This window comes from Argopecten irradians, chromosome 12, assembly GCF_041381155.1.
Source record: "Argopecten irradians isolate NY chromosome 12, Ai_NY, whole genome shotgun sequence".
NCBI lineage: Eukaryota > Metazoa > Mollusca > Bivalvia > Pectinida > Pectinidae > Argopecten > Argopecten irradians.
The window spans coordinates 11,052,272-11,071,121 of NC_091145.1; the positions used below are offsets into that span (position 1 = coordinate 11,052,272).

The 18,850-nt window shown below is 33.0% G+C and overlaps 1 protein-coding gene and 1 long non-coding RNA gene across 14 annotated transcripts in view; one reads left to right on the top strand and one right to left on the bottom strand.

Moving 5' to 3' along the window:
* Positions 1-18,550, top strand: part of LOC138335949 (plexin-B-like) — a 169,364-nt gene extending 150,814 nt beyond the window's left edge. For 11 of the 13 annotated variants that reach the window (XM_069285155.1, XM_069285154.1, XM_069285166.1 and 8 more), the window contains 19 exons: positions 202-298; positions 665-928; positions 1,342-1,762; positions 1,910-2,052; positions 2,415-2,548; positions 2,895-2,954; positions 3,253-3,327; positions 4,032-4,098; positions 6,815-6,832; positions 9,635-9,787; positions 10,178-10,325; positions 10,708-10,872; positions 11,187-11,275; positions 12,466-12,549; positions 12,803-12,963; positions 13,245-13,392; positions 13,541-13,681; positions 13,996-14,070; positions 14,332-18,550. In XM_069285155.1, the coding sequence (XP_069141256.1) occupies positions 202-298; positions 665-928; positions 1,342-1,762; positions 1,910-2,052; positions 2,415-2,548; positions 2,895-2,954; positions 3,253-3,327; positions 4,032-4,098; positions 6,815-6,832; positions 9,635-9,787; positions 10,178-10,325; positions 10,708-10,872; positions 11,187-11,275; positions 12,466-12,549; positions 12,803-12,963; positions 13,245-13,392; positions 13,541-13,681; positions 13,996-14,070; positions 14,332-14,448 (2,560 nt within the window). In that variant the 3' untranslated portion in view covers positions 14,449-18,550. The remainder of the gene's footprint in view (positions 1-201; positions 299-664; positions 929-1,341; positions 1,763-1,909; positions 2,053-2,414; positions 2,549-2,894; positions 2,955-3,252; positions 3,328-4,031; positions 4,099-6,814; positions 6,833-9,634; positions 9,788-10,177; positions 10,326-10,707; positions 10,873-11,186; positions 11,276-12,465; positions 12,550-12,802; positions 12,964-13,244; positions 13,393-13,540; positions 13,682-13,995; positions 14,071-14,331) is intronic. The other 2 variants (XM_069285164.1, XM_069285168.1) reach the window with 1 other exon arrangement.
* Positions 633-1,931, bottom strand: LOC138335950 (uncharacterized). The gene is made up of 2 exons (XR_011210369.1): positions 1,800-1,931; positions 633-1,075 (listed from the first exon to the last, which is right to left on the bottom strand). It is a non-coding gene; the product is annotated as an uncharacterized lncRNA (long non-coding RNA).
* Positions 18,551-18,850: the final 300 nt, after the last annotated feature.

An 18,850-nucleotide genomic window follows, 5' to 3' on the forward strand; every position in this document is an offset into this window, starting at 1 on the left:
TTGAAGGTGCTAGTAGGAAGTGAATTATAAGAAAACAAGACAGATGTATGCACAATATGGACCATTAGATGATCATAGTTGATCTTGCTATATAGTATATCTTGGTAAATGATGTATTAATGCAATGAAATGTCTCCACCAAAGTTTTGTTTAAACCTCACATTGTACTTTACAACAAAGATTTGTTTTGATTGTTTACAGCGGAGGAAGGAACATTACGGTGATCGGTACAAACTTCACTTGTATACAAACACCGCAGATGTTTACTACAGTGGAGTCACAACGCAGCAGGGAATCTGTACGTATTCTAACAGAAGGAACTGAATGTTGTTAAAGTATATCAGAGAAAGCAGGGGCATACATATTTAAAGTGATATATGTATATACGTATACCAGCATTTAAGTCTTTCACTCCTAAACGTTTGTTTTCCTCTGATTCTAGTGATCGAGCATTTCATTTTGAAATCACAGGTGTGAATGAATGAAGTAGCAAAATAATTTTAATTAAAGAAACATTCAACAAAAATACCTTCTAAAGTAATAATATCATATGTAAGTCAAATTAATTATTGCACGTAATAACTTTTGGTGCATTTAGGATAGTTCAATTTCATAAAAAAAACTTCTTGTCATTGATTATAAATTTTTCTTTATTTTTTTCCAGAATTGCTACATACTCAACTCAACAATGATGAAATGTCCGACGCCCCAGATGAGTGACAAAAAACTCGAGCGTTTGAGGCGTTCTACGAAGAAGCTCTATGCCCAGATTGGCTTCATCATGGACAATGTGATGGCCGTACAAAATCTGTCTCACAACTTTCCTGGAGTGGATAGCTCCCTGGAGTACTTTCCTGATCCAGAGGTGTTCAACTTCACTGAGCAGGGACGAGTGAAGGAGTTCAAGGGTGAAGTCCTCATCATTAGGGTGTGTATACTTTTCTCGACATTTTAAAGTGTATCAATTCCTCAAACATATAGTCTTCATCCACTTCTTTGATACCAGTTCTGATTCAATGAAACAACGTCCAGGCCCGTTGCCGTGTATTTGCCTAAAATAATTTGTGTGAAATTGCTAAAAAATAAAAGGGAAGAAACATAATACTTGATGCTGTATATTTATCTAAAATAATTTTGAGTGAAATTGTTGAAATTTTGATGAAATATTATACAATTTACACATTTTTCGTTTTCCATGATATTCGACAGAGCTGAAGTTAGAATCAAAGGTTCTTAAGAAGTCTTTTTTTTTAGAAGAATATGAATAACTTTGATATCAGACCTGCAATCGGAAATTTTATATTATAACTCTAAAAGATTTTGTATTTCATTGTCTTTTAGGGCCAAGGTTTGAATGTGGCGGCCACTAAAGAGGATGTGACAGTCATGATCGGCCAAAAGATGTGTAATGTTACAAATCTTGTGGAAAACGAGATCTACTGCACGCCACCAACCACCCAACCTCAAAACATCCAAAGCAATGGAGTGGTGTCAAACAGCAACGCTCCACAGGTCATTGTCAAGATTGGTAACCGTGAATACCAGATCGGTTTCCTAGCCTACGAGACACCAAGCCCTGAGGAGGATATGCTTGCTTACATCATTGGAGGTGTGGCAGCGATTGTGTTCGTTATCATTTTAGCTTTCATCGCATTTACATGTTTCTACCACCGCCAAAAGAATCGTTCCAAACGAGAGTTCAGAAAAATGCAGATCCAACTGGATTCGCTGGAGAGCAATGTCCGCAATGAATGTAGACAAGGTCAGTAGCAAAACGAATCAATTGAGAAAATATTTACACAAAAACACTGTTTTTGAACTTCCAATAGTCTGAAATCAAAACCATGGAATTCTTTACAACAGATCTGAAGTCCTCTAGATAATAAAATTATATCCAACTCTATTCCAGCATTTGCCGAACTGCAGACCGACATGACAGACCTCACAAATGATCTGGATGCCAGCAAAAAGCCATTTTACAGCTTTGAGAGTTATACATTTAATGTACTATTTCCTGGCATGCTGGACCACGTCATTCTCCATCCCCCTATGGTAAGTTTGTGTAATCAGTAGGACTACATCGGGACTGAAACAGAAATATATTGATAAAGACCATATTTCAGTTGGCACCCAAAACTTCTAAAACATAAATGAATGCTTTAATAATTCAGCTGCCTGATAGCAATTGATTTGTTCAGCTTTGTTATACTCATTATTGAATAAAGGATACCAAGAAAATGGTGAAATTGTTGCAAATATCTTACAATCAATTACTTCATGACATCGTCAGAATTGAACTCTCCAAGTTTCCTTTTTTCCCCAATAAAATTTTATAATTGTACGTGAACGCCTTACATATGTAAGTTGTTGTGAATCAACCTGTTTATTATCATTTATTTTCTTTATTTTCTCAGCAAAAGAACGGAAATATTGATCGCCATCCAGATATCGGAATCGTACATTTCAACCAGCTGCTCCAGAATAAACACTTCCTCCTCCTACTCATCAGAACCTTGGAAAGACAGAAAAGTTTCAGCATTAGAGACAAGTAAGCTATTACAACTTCAGGAATCTTATAGATCAACTATCATAATAAAGTTAAACCTGTCTATAAACATCACCGAAGGGGACAGTCAAACCTGTCTATAAAGATCATCCAATAGCCAAGTGATCTTTATATATACGTGTTGAATTTGACAAATTGGACCTTGAGAAAGTGGCCTGATAAGCAAGTGTTCTTTATACAGAGATGGTCGCTAAGGCAGGTTTGACTGTGTAACTACTGATTAACGTTTTCACTTAAACTAGAATTACTCCAAGACCTGGTTTGATTTTTCAAAAATAATTTGTTATTTTCATAGTTTTACTAATGGAACTTGTCTCTGTCATTTCAGATCTAATGTCGCCTCACTGTTGATGATATTATACCAGAACAATATGGAATATGCTACAGAGTAAGTTTATGTACAAAAAGTTGTGGTGGCTACTCCCTCACTTACAGACTACTTACTGTACATTATAACAAAATCATAATTCATTTACTTCATACATCATTTGTGAGATGACTCAAGCAATGATACCTTTATCATATACGTAGCTTAAAAGTCACATTAATACAACTCAAAGGCTCTCTGTCAAAGTATGAATAACTACTTCATTTCTCCAACAGAACACTAACTAAGGTCGTTGAATCCAGCTACATATTCATAAGATACTTTTATTAAATGACCGGTTTCTTTTTGGTGTTTGCAGAATTTTGAAAACATTGTTAGCAGATTTAATAGAGAAATCTGTAGACAGTCGACATCCAAAGCTCATGTTGAGGAGGTAAGTAAAAGACATGTACTTATTTTTACTTTAAAGATGCTCCCCCACTGACAAATAAGATTTTTTCTCTATGAAAAAAGACGAATCATTAATTTTCTTCTGTTACAAAAGTTACATACTTTACATCATTACTCTCATTGAAAAATTTGAGCTTCTAATTTTACTCAAGAAAATAATATTAAAATAATTAATTGCGTCCTGAAAAAATTCAAAATAATTACTCTCATTGAAAAATTTGAGCTTCTAATTTTACTCAAGAAAATAATATTAAAATAATTAATTGCGTCCTGAAAAAATTCAATGGCAGTATGTTTTATATACTGATTGTGCACGCACTAAAAGCAAAATGAATTATTTTCTATTATTTTATTTTATTAGATAGACACATATATACACAATTTAACACCAATTATTGTTCAAATGATGAGTATCGTTTATGCTCTGTCGACGGTGGAGCATCTTTAATCTTCAGCTAAAAGAAATATGTATACAACTTTTTTGTATTTAAATCGAAATGCAAAATACATGAACAAAAAAACGAAGAATAAACAAATTTGAGTAAAATTTAACAAATATAAAGTAAAAATATTGATGGTGATTTAAAGGTATTTTTTCATCTTTTTGACAATCATTATCATCATTTTTTAATGAATTTATAAATATTTTGAAGCAAGTAGGTGATTTTATATTACATTTTGTTTTAGAACGGAGTCAGTTGTTGAAAAGCTGTTAGCTAATTGGCTGTCCCTGTGTTTGTATAAATACTTAGTGGTAAGTAAAATTTAAATAGAGTTATCTTCCTTATGAGATATTTTTGTGACCGAATCACTTCATGCCTATGTCAGATCTGTATAAAATGATGCTCCTTTTCTTATCAATACCTATTGTTGATGTAAAAGATGCTTGATCGTCAATTTAAAAAAGTCAAATCAATGGGAAAAAAAGATAGAAATAAAGGTTTGGCTCTATTGTAAAGACTTAAAAAAAGGAAAATTATCTTTCACAGACCTGTGTGGCATTAGAAGTGAAAAATTAGCAGCAGATATTAGTAAGACCTACAGCACCTGGACCAATCTAAGATAATAAAGGCTTTTTGACATGCATATATTACAAAATTCGGAGCACAGATTTTTGAAAAAATAAAATATGATTTAGTTTAAAATTTTAATAGAATAACAATACCTAGAGACATGTTAATAGTCAATTAATGATATGTTTGGTAGTCATGGTTTCCAGTACTGTTGGCGTAGTCTAACGCTTGGTTGATCTGCTGTTCTTTGTGGCGTTTGCTAACGCTTTGTAGAATAATTTCTAGAAGCAAATTTGTGAAATAATGATAACTCCTATTGGAAAATGCTGTAAATTTCCTTAAACTTGACTTGTGTGTCTGATATTGATAGCACGTAAAATTTAAGGTCCTTCAAAAGATAGGTTGGCCTTTTCATTGATGGGGCACTTTTACTTGGTAAGATAGTACTACAAGTTATTAGACTTTTTCTTAAAAAGTCCATGGGGTTGGTGCAACATCCCGTTCGTTTATTTGTCATCTATCATCTTGTCTTGTAAGTCACTCCTTTTCTTACATGGAGAAAGAAGAATTGGTTCTTGATTTTCGTTGGCCAGGGGAATTGGCCTAATAACAGCTTATTGTCTTAAGATTTTAAGGAAATTTATCCTGTATCCGTATGTAAACAAAAAACAATAGGTATTAGGAAGAAAATAATATGCATACAGTAGACACTCTCCTGAATGTAGAGTGATGCCAAATGTTTGGAGGAGGGGGGACCTATACATATTCAGGTGAGTGATGCGGGCTATCTGGGGTCTGTGAGTTATTTTAGTAGGACTTTTTCAACATGTATGCGTAAGATTGAAATATGTGTCATGATGTCAATCAATTTTTTAAAAAACATTTCCTTTAAATCGCTACTAGTCATAGAGTTCTGCATGGATTGTAACCAAATTTGGCCACAAACATCCTTGGGGGGAGGGGAACAGAACTTGTATAAATTTTGGCTCTGACCCCCAGGGGGCTATCATCATCATTTTTAATGAATTTTATAAATATTTTGAAGCAAGTAGATGATTTTATATTACATTTTGTTTTAGAACGGATTTTATATTCATTTTGTTTTAGAACGTGAGAGTCAGTTGTTGAAAAGCTGTTAGCTAATTGGCTGTCCCTGTGTTTGTATAAATACTTAGTGGTAAGTAAAATTTAAATAGAGTTATCTTCCTTATGAGATATTTTTGTGACCGAATCACTTCATGCCTATGTCAGATCTGTATAAAATGATGCTCCTTTTCTTATCAATACCTATTGTTGATGTAAAAGATGCTTGATCGTCAATTTAAAAAAGTCAAATCAATGGGAAAAAAAGATAGAAATAAAGGTTTGGCTCTATTGTAAAGACTTAAAAAAAGGAAAATTATCTTTCACAGACCTGTGTGGCATTAGAAGTGAAAAATTAGCAGCAGATATTAGTAAGACCTACAGCACCTGGACCAATCTAAGATAATAAAGGCTTTTTGACATGCATATATTACAAAATTCGGAGCAAGATTTTTGAAAAAATAAAATATGATTTAGTTTAAAATTTTAATAGAATAACAATACCTAGAGACATATTAATAGTCAATTAATGATATGTTTGGTAGTCATGGTTTCCAGTACTGTTGGCGTAGTCTAACGCTTGGTTGATCTGCTGTTCTTTGTGGCGTTTGCTAACGCTTTGTAGAATAATTTCTAGAAGCAAATTTGTGAAATAATGATAACTCTATTGGAAAATGCTGTAAATTTCCTTAAACTTGACTTGTGTGTCTGATATTGATAAGTAAAATTTAAGGTCCTTCAAAAGATAGGTTGCCCTTTTCATTGATGGGGCACTTTTACTTGGTAAGATAGTACTACAAGTTATTAGACTTTTTCTTAAAAAGTCCATGGGGTTGGGTGCAACATCCCGTTCGTTTATTTGTCATCTATCATCTTGTCTTGTAAGTCACTCCTTTTCTTACATGGAGAAAGAAGAATTGGTTCTTGATTTTCGTTGGCCAGGGGAATTGGCCTAATAACAGCTTATTGTCTTAAGATTTTAAGGAAATTTATCCTGTATCCGTATGTAAACAAAAAACAATAGGTATTAGGAAGAAAATAATATGCATACAGTAGACACTCTCCTGAATGTAGAGTGATGCCAAATGTTTGGAGGAGGGGGGACCTATACATATTCAGGTGAGTGATGCGGGCTATCTGGGGTCTGTGAGTTATTTTAGTAGGACTTTTTCAACATGTATGCGTAAGATTGAAATATGTGTCATGATGTCAATCAATTTTTTAAAAAACGTTTTTCGTTAAGACCGTCTGAAATGGACTAAAAATGACATTGCAAGCTTCTCAAGAACATTTTCGTTAAAAACAACATCTCACAATATGTCATAGAAAACAATTTAATCCTCCGTCTGAATTTGAGATATTCTTCACTTTCAGGAAGAGTCGAATTTCCCAGTAAGTGTGTGTTGAGTGCAAAAAAATATCATCTCATGTATATTCATACGCTAATTATTCGCAAGCCATTGCTTCCAGGAGTTGTTACCCTTTAGTGAAATGTCAAATTTCTGTTTAGCTCAAATATACTATTACGTAGAGAATTAAATAACTTGCGACGCTTCTTAATCTCTTTTCTCGCCTTTTCATTAGAGACCTAATATGCTGCACTATTGGAATTTGATTTGACAAAAGAACCATATAAGAACCATTGAGATAATTTTTTGAAGTTCATTTTAAGATTCCTGATATGTTTAGTCCTTCTATGTTAACTAATCTTTCATTTACATGCACTATACAGAGCTAAAATCTGACAGTTGACAAAACAAAATATATACTGTATATTTGCTAATATTCGCGTTTTTTTTTTATTTCGCTAAATTCGCGAACCCATCCTAATTCGCGAAATTTAATACCTTACGAAATGAATCAAAATTATCATTTACATATTATAGCCTGTGGTCTGAATGACGCCTTCAAAGACTACATAGATAATTCGCGAAAATAAACTCTTACGAATAATTCCCAAACAGTAAATCGCGAAATTTTACATCCGCGAATTTTAACAGCTATACAGTAAAATGTAGATGATTTTGTGGTGAGAAAGAAATTCAATCTTACTGAGAAATAAATGCAGTATAATAAATTGTCCAAAGTTGGTGTGATCAAGGATTAATAACAATGATAAGATGGAAAATAATTCAAAAGTTCAATAAAAATAACCTATTATGCACATAAGTTTAATGATCAATAAATTATAATTTAATCACAAATAGTAGGTATTTATGTAATTAACCCCACTAATACGCTAGTAATATTGTATTCTAACAGGTATATAGTAATACACATAGACGGATCTGTCACGTATTCTGTGGTTAATATTTGTGTCTAACCGGAGCGGAAACTTGGTGTTGTCATAATAAAATATGGAGTCTTTGTGGAGTTGTTTTATCTTGTGAACAGACATTGATTGTTGTGTTTTTGGTTTTTGGGTGAAATAAAAAAAAAATGTTTTTCTCGTAAAGTTTTGAAAATGTAAATAATGTAACAATTGGTACATGTACAAAAGTCATTACAGTACTTGTTAATCCCTTATTATTGCTGTTTTATCTATTAATAATTAACTTTTCACTTTTTAATTTTAACAAATTTAAAAGAATGATAGCCATTATATGGTAAAAATGAAAATAAAACAATAGGGTCATCAATCATTTCAGTCTTTGTTTTGGTTTGAGTTGAGGTATGTTTTGAACAAAGCAGTGCATTTTGGTTAGTTATTTTCGTTTTTCTGGATGGATGGATAGATAGAGGAGTTGTGGTACACTCTAGTGTGACTATATATTTATCACAAAGCACATCAGCACATTTCACACACCATGCATTTCTGTTACGGTTAAAATAGATGCCTAAAATAAGTTAATCCATGCAATGCTAGAATTTTGAAAATAAGAATTTTTCAGTCTGAAAAAAAATTACCCATAAGTATATATTACAAGAACTAATGACTTCAATTGTTTTAGTTCTTAGCGATATATATACAACATAGTAATGAATCTTCCAGATTGACAAGTTCTCAATCTTTGCATTGTTCATGTTTGAATTTGATTCATTATAGGATAGTGGCTGTTTTAATTTGTAGAAGATTGTATTTTATTTTCATCTGTGTTTCTTGAATTTAGTAGTGTTTATGACAATTTATTGTAGGAATAATGAAAAAAATGGCTTTTCAGTAAAATAAGTTATGATTTTGGAATGCCTAATTTGAGCTGCTTTAAATTTTCTTTGTAAAAGCTACGATTAAGACCCTTTAATTCACAAATTGGTGATTTTGTGATATCTGAATGATTTGAAGATTGGGTTTTATGTTGTACAGAGTGTAGGTTGATGTCATGTTGCACAAAACAGAGTTGAGGTTATACTAATCTTGTAAACGTAAGCTGGCTAGATATCAGGATTATATTTATGCTGGCTAGAGAGAGAAAATTCTGTAGAACATAGCCTTTCAGTTTCTCTGCTTTCATACTTAATTATTAACCTTATGTTAGCATTTCGTTTACTTTATTTCATCTTTTTGAAAATAAAATTATTTAGTACAGATTTAATTATAAGACTTGTGAAGAAGAGTTCGGATGATAAGTTATTCCCTTCAGAAAGTGTAATAATACTAAATCCATGTTAATCATTATTTTTTTCTTTTTCAGTATAATCTTTACTTTTGTTTTCTTACTTTCATTTTTGTCACAAACCTTCTTTAAAGAAAAATATCTGTGTGACTTTAAGTACATACATTAATAACCTTTCATCTTTCATTTTAAATGGCACGATGTCAAAATTGATCAAACAACTCAAATTATGTCTTTCTCGATTCAAATGGAAAACTTCAATTATTGTTTTATAGTCACCCAATGAAAATAGTTTTGATGGTTTAAACAATTGCCATCATATGTTACCAGACCACATATTAGAATCTTCAAATTTGCACTCGCTTAAACATTTTTGGAGGTGTTCTTTTTCTCCAAACTGTGCCATTTCGCGAGGATGAATAACTAGGAAAGTTTCCCTAAGTTGACTGTAATAAATAAGCCATGGAACTCTCAGCACTTTGATAAGGAATAAGATGCATGGGTTTCGGGCTTATTCCTGTTTCAAGTGCTCAGACTACACAGGACCATGGGCTTATTTAACAGTAAAATTTGGTCCATATGTAATGAATTGATACAACAGTTCACTTATTAACTTACCTGTGTGTGTTGTCTATTCTAGGACTCTGCAGGGTCGTCACTGTACATACTGTATAAGGCCATCAAGGTCCAGGTAGAAAAAGGCCCCATAGATCACGTGACCTGTGATGCCAGGTATTCTCTGTCAGAAGACCGTCTGCTGAGAACAGAATGTAAACTAGAGGTAGAAATGTTGGTAAGTAAACATATCGATTTTTTGTGGCTGAATTCACACAGCAACAATCTTAAGTCATTTGTTTGTCCATCTATTTCATCCAATATCCTACCAGAATTAGGAACATAAAATTGTGTAATCTAAATTAACGATACACAAGCAGATTTGGTTCTGATTGTTGCCAACTTCTAAAATTTATGTCTACACCATGATAGATTAAAGACAATTCTTAAGTATAAGTTGGGCCACATTGAATATGCCCAGATGGACATTGTATGATAATACAAATGTTGCTGTGCCAAAATGAAGGAGATGGCTATCAATCTTTAAACAAAATATATATTCCAGGTATGGAATTATATTTTGAAAATTTACTGAAATTAATGCCGACTACTTTGTTGTATTTTATAGAACCTGAATATAGAGTATGAGGGAAAGCGTTACAAGTGCCGAGTTTTAGACTGTGATACTATTACACAAGCCAAAGAGAAGATGCTGGACACAATATTCCGAAACTATGCATATTCCCAGAGGCCATTAGCTGCAGATCTAGATTTAGGTAAGTGTAACTTGTCAATCACACCGGCCTTAACATCACAATGGCAACAGAAAAACAACACGATGACTCACATTTGGACCTGCTTTGACAAATAAACATTACATTTAACATTTTAGTTCCAAGTTAAAGTTCTCAATATCGCACAGAATGAATAAACAGATTATTTCTACAGAGACAAGTAGAGATTTGGACCTGCTTTGACAAATAAACATTACATTTAACATTTTAGTTCCAAGTTAAAGTTCTCAATATCGCACAGAATGAATAAACAGATTATTTCCAGAGACAAGTAGAGAGTTTGAGATGGAATCCTCAGATTCAGTTTGGTTGATATATATACATATAGGTTCTATATTGGTTGATTGATCCCTATTTTTTTCAGAACTCAGTAATAGTGGCCGTATGATGTTAGATGAGGACAACACTACAATCAAGGTGGAGGGCTGGAAACAGCTGAACACTCTCCAACATTACAAGGTGTTGGACCACTCCGAAATGGTTCTAACTCATCACCAGAACTGTCGGACGATGCCTCGCTCACCTAACGGTAAGTCAACAAAATATTTCCCACTTTTCAACATGGTTATTTGGTAGTTATGTGGTAATTATCTGGCAAAACAAGACAAGCATGCAACCCCAGAATATGCACTGAATTATTAGAAAAGGGAACATAATCAAAATGTTCGATCAAGACTACCTGGTAGTCATAGCATTTACTGCTTCCATGATTTATTCAATTAGTCATTTAACATTACCTTGCATGTCAACAGAATCACTAATCTATTCAACCTGGTTTGAAATGTGTATTAAAGTGAGGAATAACCATATACATTATGAAGACATTTGGTGACTATGTTTCAGGGTCTGTCCACTCCATGGGATTTCCCCATAGAGATGCAGCTCCCATCGCTCGTAACGAGACTGAAGTCGGCACTAAGATCTGGCATTTGGTAGGTTATGTACCAAAAAGCTTTTTAAGGAACTTCACATTAATACTCCTTCTTAAATTTCAGTTTTTCCTTAGATTTTTAGGTCACTTGACCATAGGTCATGGTGACCTATTGCGATAGCCTTTTGTCCGTCCTCATGCGTCGTGCGTTGTCCGCCGTGCGTTAATTTTTTGTTGTGAACACGATAACTTGAGTAAATGTGAACCGAGATTGATGAAACTTTGCAAGTAGCTTAATATTAACAAGATCTCGGACGAGTTTGAGTTTCAGGGTTACTAGGTCAAGTTCAAGGTCACTGCTACTATTTTTAGAAAATCCCTATCAGCACTCTAGCGGCTTCATTCCTTGAGTGATTTTGATCACACTTCACACATAGACAAAGGATCATAATATCTCGGACAAGTTTGAGTGTGAAGATTGCCAGACTAAGGTCAAGGCCACTGTTACTAGTTTTAGATAATTTCTTTGTCAGCACTCTAGGGGCTTCATTCCTTGAGTGATTTTGATCAAACTGCACACAAATACAAATGACTGAAAAAGATACAGTTTCAGGATTGCCAGGTCAAGGTCAAGGTCACCGTTACTATTTTTAGAAAATCCTTTTCAGTGCTCTAGCGGCTTCATTCCTTGAGTGATTTGATCAAACTTCACACATATTTAAAGGACCATAATATTTTCGACAAGATACAGTTTCAGGATTGCCAGGTCAAGGTCAAGGTCACTGTTACTATTTTTAGGTCACCTGACCATACGTCATAGTGACCTACTGCAATAGCCTATTGTCCCGTTCATATTTACTTCAGCTTCTGTGATGAATACAGAAGGGAAAAAATTAACACACCATGTGTTAAAGTCCCTCAGAGCTATTATGTTGGCCCTTAAATGACAAATTACTATTGGATGTCAGGTGACCGTTAAGGCCCATGGGCCTCTTGTCTTACACAGACTCTAAACAAACTACTGTCAAATCTGAAATCCTGTTGGACCTTAACAAGTAATATTTGATTAAATATAGACTAGATCTCGTATTTTAATACACATGTGTACCATAGAGCAAAATAACTGACAGTTGTATAAAAGGTAACTTGGATGTTTATGATGTTACAATATTTAAATAAGATCCACATGATCCTTGTAAGCTAAATACCTGATGTATTTGATTTAATTCGGAACATTGTTTTGTCTTTCAGGTCAAACAACACGATGACTGTAATAATGGAGGGGGTCTCAAGATGAGTTCCGAGATTTACCTCACTCGCCTTCTGGCCACTAAGGTATGCCTCATTACGGATTTTAAATTACCACCAATTACATGAAGTACGGAAGTCCCTTATCTTTAAAAACTGGGATTCGTTTCGTTATTTAATTCTCATTTTTTCCAGTCTTAAACAATGTTATTTATTAAGATATTCTGAAAATTTCATTCAATATTGAGTGTATTCACACGTCTAATGATGATATAGTTCAACCCTTTTGCCGTTCATCATGACCTTTGAACTTTATTGTGATGTTTTACCACATTTACAGGGAACACTGAAACAGTACATAGATGATTTCTTTGAGATGGTCCTCAAGGTGGACAGCAGTATGCCTCCGGTGATAAAATACTTGTTTGACATGATGGACCATGCCGCTCACCGCTACAACATAACTGACCCCGATGTTGTACACACCTGGAAATGTAATAGGTAACTACAATTCAACATGATTATCTCACAACCGGAAACGAAGCTTAACCTGTGTACTAAAGAGTGTAGTTTGCACAGAATGTTGTGGCTGCTGTCTAATTCATGATATTATGTAAACAAATATGAAAACAAAATCATAGTGACTGCATCATGTATCAAGGCGTTCACCAATTGTTATACTTAAGTATTTACTGTAGCCAATTAAGTGGTATTTGTTTGAATAGTTTCGAAGCTAAACATGATATTCATTCTGAACGTTAACAATTGATTTCTGCTTTCAGTTTACTGCTGCGGTTCTGGGTGAACATTATAAAGAATCCCAACTTTGTATATGACATACAAAAACCAAGCATTGTGGATTCGTGTCTGTCTGTGGTGGCACAAACCTTCATGGATAGTTGCTCAACCTCTGAACACAGACTTGGCAAGGTTTGTCCGCTTGTCATTCTGGTAAAGAAAATCGGTAGTATTTCAGTTTAAATGAAAGTAAGGTTTGATTATTTAAGTTTTCGAAAGAGTGTGGAAATGAATCTATTGGTTAAAAAAACTATTTTAACATACTGTTTTCTAACTTCAGGATTCCCCTTCCAACAAGCTCCTGTTTGCTAAAGATATTCCAAAATACCGAAAGTGGGTGGAAAAGTACTTCAGTGATATCCAGGCGCTCCCCTCAGTCAGTGACCAGGACCTGAACGCCTACCTGGCTGAAGTTTCTCGGGTACGATTAGTATCTATGATGATTGTTTGATAAGCAACTCCATGTATCCGGATCATAATCTTCATGCATAGTTCATACGCACAATTGAATTGTCCCTGAATCCTCCACAACGTCTCCTATCGTAAGATGCTTCTAAAACAGTAATGCACATATTATGAAACACTATTGAGACTTGTATTCATCCTAAATAGAATGAGAATAAGACAGTGTAAGTATGTCAGGCTTCAATGTTTTCATACAGAAAAAAAGAGTTGTTCTTTGTTTTTCAGTTTCCATTTTTGAACACGTATTCAGTTTGTATGTTTCTATTTCAGATGAGCACAGGCCATTTTACCAAGGAAAATGCCCTGTATGAACTGTACAACTACGTACAGAAATACAACAATGAGGTATGAAAAATATTTCTAAAAATTAAGAAAATGTTTTTGTTCAGACATGTTGAATGTAGAATAGATCTGTTTATTGAAAAACGACATGTTATAACCATGATATGAAATGGTGAGACATTTCAAGTTTCAAACTAATATCAGGTTTTATGATTCATGAAAAAACGATTTTTTTTCTACACATCAATTTTGTTCTAATCCTTTATGTTCTAGTGTTACCTGTGTTTTGGTACCGGTACACCATCATCATTATAATCATTTCAGATTAATGAGAGCCTGGAGATGGACGGTTTTGCCAGCGCTCAACAACTTCCCGCCAAATTAGGTCATGTGATCACAGCTATGGAGGGACCGAGTCAATACACGAGGGACTATGTATGACCGGATCTGGGGTCGTGACCTTAATGTTCACCTTCACAACTGCCTTGTCTTTCATCTTTTTGGGAACAGTATCACATTACAACTACTGGACTTGTTTATAGCGCTAAGAATGTGATGTATGACTGTGGGCAGATCCGACATTGGATCCGAGCCGAGTATTTGTTTTGGCACCTAAGTAGTGTATTTGTATATTTTGATTTTTACTGAAGGGAAATGTTCTATCATCGTGTATTTAAATGTAACAGTATATTATATGTATTCATCACTGTGTCATGTGATAGGTGTCCATTACACCACTAGATTAATATATAGCATATATATATATATGTGTTTGTTTATTCTATCTGTGTACAGTAGAGATCATTGTCATGACAGTCTATGCAGAAAAACTTTGTTCAATAAGTACCAAAGACTAAATAGTATAAAGCCAATTCCTTTTGAATGTGTACAACTTCTATATATAAAATATTGATAATCTACAAATAATTTGAGAGAGAAATATTCATCTACAAATTCAACTTAGAACCACAATGCTGAATTGTAGTCAAACTGCTGATTGTTGTATTCTGCAAACAATTCATCTTGTAGATAGGGCATAATTAAATATCATTTTAAGCTTAATGCGTATTCATACACATTTATCACCAATTCCATGAATATTCCTTCATGGTCAATTCACTATATGTCTCTTGAATATTATAAATTAATTTAAATATGGAGCTATTTGAATATTTATACATAACAATAAATGCACTTATATGTATCTGTTCATTTTCATAATGCCCATGACATTAAATACATGTATGTATAGTCAAAAGTAATATAAATTTGGAGCGATCATGGATATTCATTCATGCATTAATACTTATGCAATAGTCATCCATTCATATTCATATGCAATATCACCTGGTGATATTCATAAATGTGATAGCTATATTATGTTGCATTAATCAACAAATGTAAAATAATTGCCATAATTCAGAAACTGCGAGCTCATTGGTAAGGAACATACAACTTGGTGCTTTTTATTTATCCATGTATTGCAATTATTTTGCTTGTATGTCCGTGAACAATCTAAATATCACATGATTATGTTAACGCATTCATCAACCTGTATTCGAGCGAGCATCTTGGAAAATTACATTTAATTGAATACCCTGTATTAGTTCAGAGGTTAAGGAAAAGATGCGACATATATGATGCCCAATAAATTATATATTCTCTCACCATCTCTTTAAAGTTGACTTTTGTCTCATTGGAATATGTTTCTCTCAGTGATGCGATATATATGATGCCCAATAAATTATATATTCTCTCACCATCTCTTTAAAGTTGACTTTTTTCTCTTTGGAATATGTTTCTCTCAGTGAATTTGTGACGTTAAAATGCAATTTTATCATCACATTTCATTTCTTGCCTCTTCGCTGTCTCTCAGGTACAATTCCATTACTGAAGTTTATCTATATCTTATGTTGTTTGTACGACGTATAACTGGTCTGTAGATTTCTTATGTCTGGGTATAGCGCTTAACGATTCAGTCATCAATTAAGCTAAGTTTAACAGACAGCATGGAAAGGTTCTAAAGTATGGACAAGGTTAAATTATTTAAAGGAAAATGTTAAAAACAAAACTTTTCTTGGGACCATGTAGATTTATCAATCACCATGTTGAACATCATTTAGATTAACCAGGTTAGCTTTCATTATGAGCTACGTAAAATGTGGCATTGTCTTAATACTCGATTATGCAGGGAGAATTGGGTTCTCACATTTTGTTAATAAATTTTTAACTGCAAACATTTAACTAAAGATAATACTCATTTTATTGGGATAATTTATTTTAATGCATAATCGAATTTAAATGGTTTTGCAGATAAGTATTGCTATGTTTATCAGTGCAAATTATGTTAGCTGATTTGCAGCACAAAAAGTGCTATAATATCAATGTCTCTATCTATTCACTCCCTAAGACTCCTTTGAAATACTTTATTCATAGGCTGGATTTCCTTATGGAATTTAGAGCAGATGCCTGTCTTGCATGGATATCTATGCCTCATGACATCAGAAATTTTATATGTTTTGTATAAGTATGCTTATGACAAGGTGTTATTCTTGTGGAATAGTAATGTGTATGATTTATGAACATTAAAACGCATTTGCTTTCAATATGCTATTCTTATAAACATCTTATGTGAAATATGAAATTATCATCATAATATTCTATGGAAATTTCAATCTCAAATATAACCCTCTCGATTGCATATTCATGATAAGGTATATGCTATGATATTTTTTCTGTTATTGGAAAGTTTATAAACATACCATTACTTCAGCTGTTCATTTGAAACATATGCTTGAATTGTTCATGATATCGACCTCCATTCTTGAATGTGGCATAATAAAAAGCTGTAAACATATTGCTTCAAATATCATTTCATTATATCACTTTTGATAACAGGAATGAAATTTCCTTTAATAACCAATATCAGTATATTGTATAAATTTATATATTGGGCAATATTAAGCATTGAATGCCTTTTTATAAGTGAGCTGAAAGATGAACGCAAAGAGTGAGAGAGGAAAAGAGAAAATGATTGAGAACTGTTTAAATAACACAATTATACATTTCTATTATCATACATTTGCTATAATTATTTATCAATTTGTTTCTGTTTTAAATATATTTGTGTTATAAATCTATATAGCCTACATGTGTTCTTGTATACGTTAAATTGGTCAATTGTATGTTGTTCAATGTTTAATCTTTCCCTGTATGCCTATTTCAATCACATTATTTACACTCAAAATCAACCGGCAGTGTTCATTTCGATCATCACTGACAAGAGTCGATGAAAACGTTAAGATGTGTCGTTAAGACCGAGGAAAAGTGGTTGATGAATGTAACATCTATGCTTATTAGTTATTCTGTTGGATGTTTTTGTTTTTGTGTTTGATATCACTCTGCAAACTTATGTGCCAAAAGTATTATAATACTATTTGTATAGCGTCTGTATGGACTTTGTTTACCGGTACTCAAGCCTGTGTGAATATCTTTGATATTATTTTGCCTCATGGTTTAATCATTTGTACATCATACTTAACATTAGTCATTTTCTTTTATATTATTCCTTTACACAAAACTAAAAATTTGGAAGATAGAGATTTTCGAAAATATTATTAAAAATCAAAATCATTTTGATTAAATTTTTTATTGAACATTTTTAATTCCATTTTTTATCATATTAGAGATATATATATTTACAATGTTTTAAACAAATACAAGTGCATGGTCAATAATATAAACTCACAGGCATTTGACACGTCTGCCAATTCACTTAACATTACGACTAATGACGAGTGCTGCTGTTTTGAAGCGTGTTTTCACAAAAGTTAGATAAACAACTGTAACAGAAAAAAATCGGGTGTTTCTGTGAAGTGAAATATTTAAAGACATACCTCTTGGGATGCCAAAATGATAGTGATATATATTATCTCATTTTCAATGGAAATCCTTATGATTTTATGATTTATTTAAACATGTTTACCCTTTTATAAGGACTTGTAAGCTTCTTTCTTTCTTCAAATATAAGACAAAAGCTTTCGATAATTTTATTTTCAAGAGTAATTACAATCAAATATATTCCAATGGTTTTATTGGTTGATATATGATACCTTAGACTTGCAATTTTAGTGTGCATTTTGTCAATGTGATGTAACATTTTAATCACTGCATCACGTGACAATTTTGTATGAAAATGGGAGGGTCATGTGATTAAGTTAGTCATGTGATATTCCTTGTCAGAATCATAAATATTTGTGACATAAATGTACCACTACTATTTCAATGAATGTAGAATTAAAATGTTAATCACCCTAACAAGTACAATGTCACATGATAATGCAATATTTTCAAATCATTTCTTGGTGTGAATGTTTGATATCATGTGATTGACCACAAGCCATTACGGCACTCTCTAGATGCCTTCATTGCCCGTTAATTCATGTACATTTCAGTAATTATTTGCATATTATATGATACTAGTAGAAACCAAGTGTACTTGACAAGAAAATTAAAAGAAATATGATTTTCCTATATAATACAAGATGTCGTGTTGTCTTTTCTATTTGTTTTTCTGGTGTATGATTTAGGTATTTGTGATTGAAAGTACATTGTATTTTTATCTCAACCGGTTAAAACATAATACCTTGTTCCTCATGCAACACATCTCTAGACCGATTTCTTAAAATCACATTCACTGATTTTTTATATACCTCAAAGGACCAAACAATCCTGTCCCATCTTATACACAAATTGTCGCACACAGAGTCTTCAGTTATGCTATGACATAGTCCAGAGATTGAGATATATATCGGTACTAAATGATGCCTATGACAGAATAGCA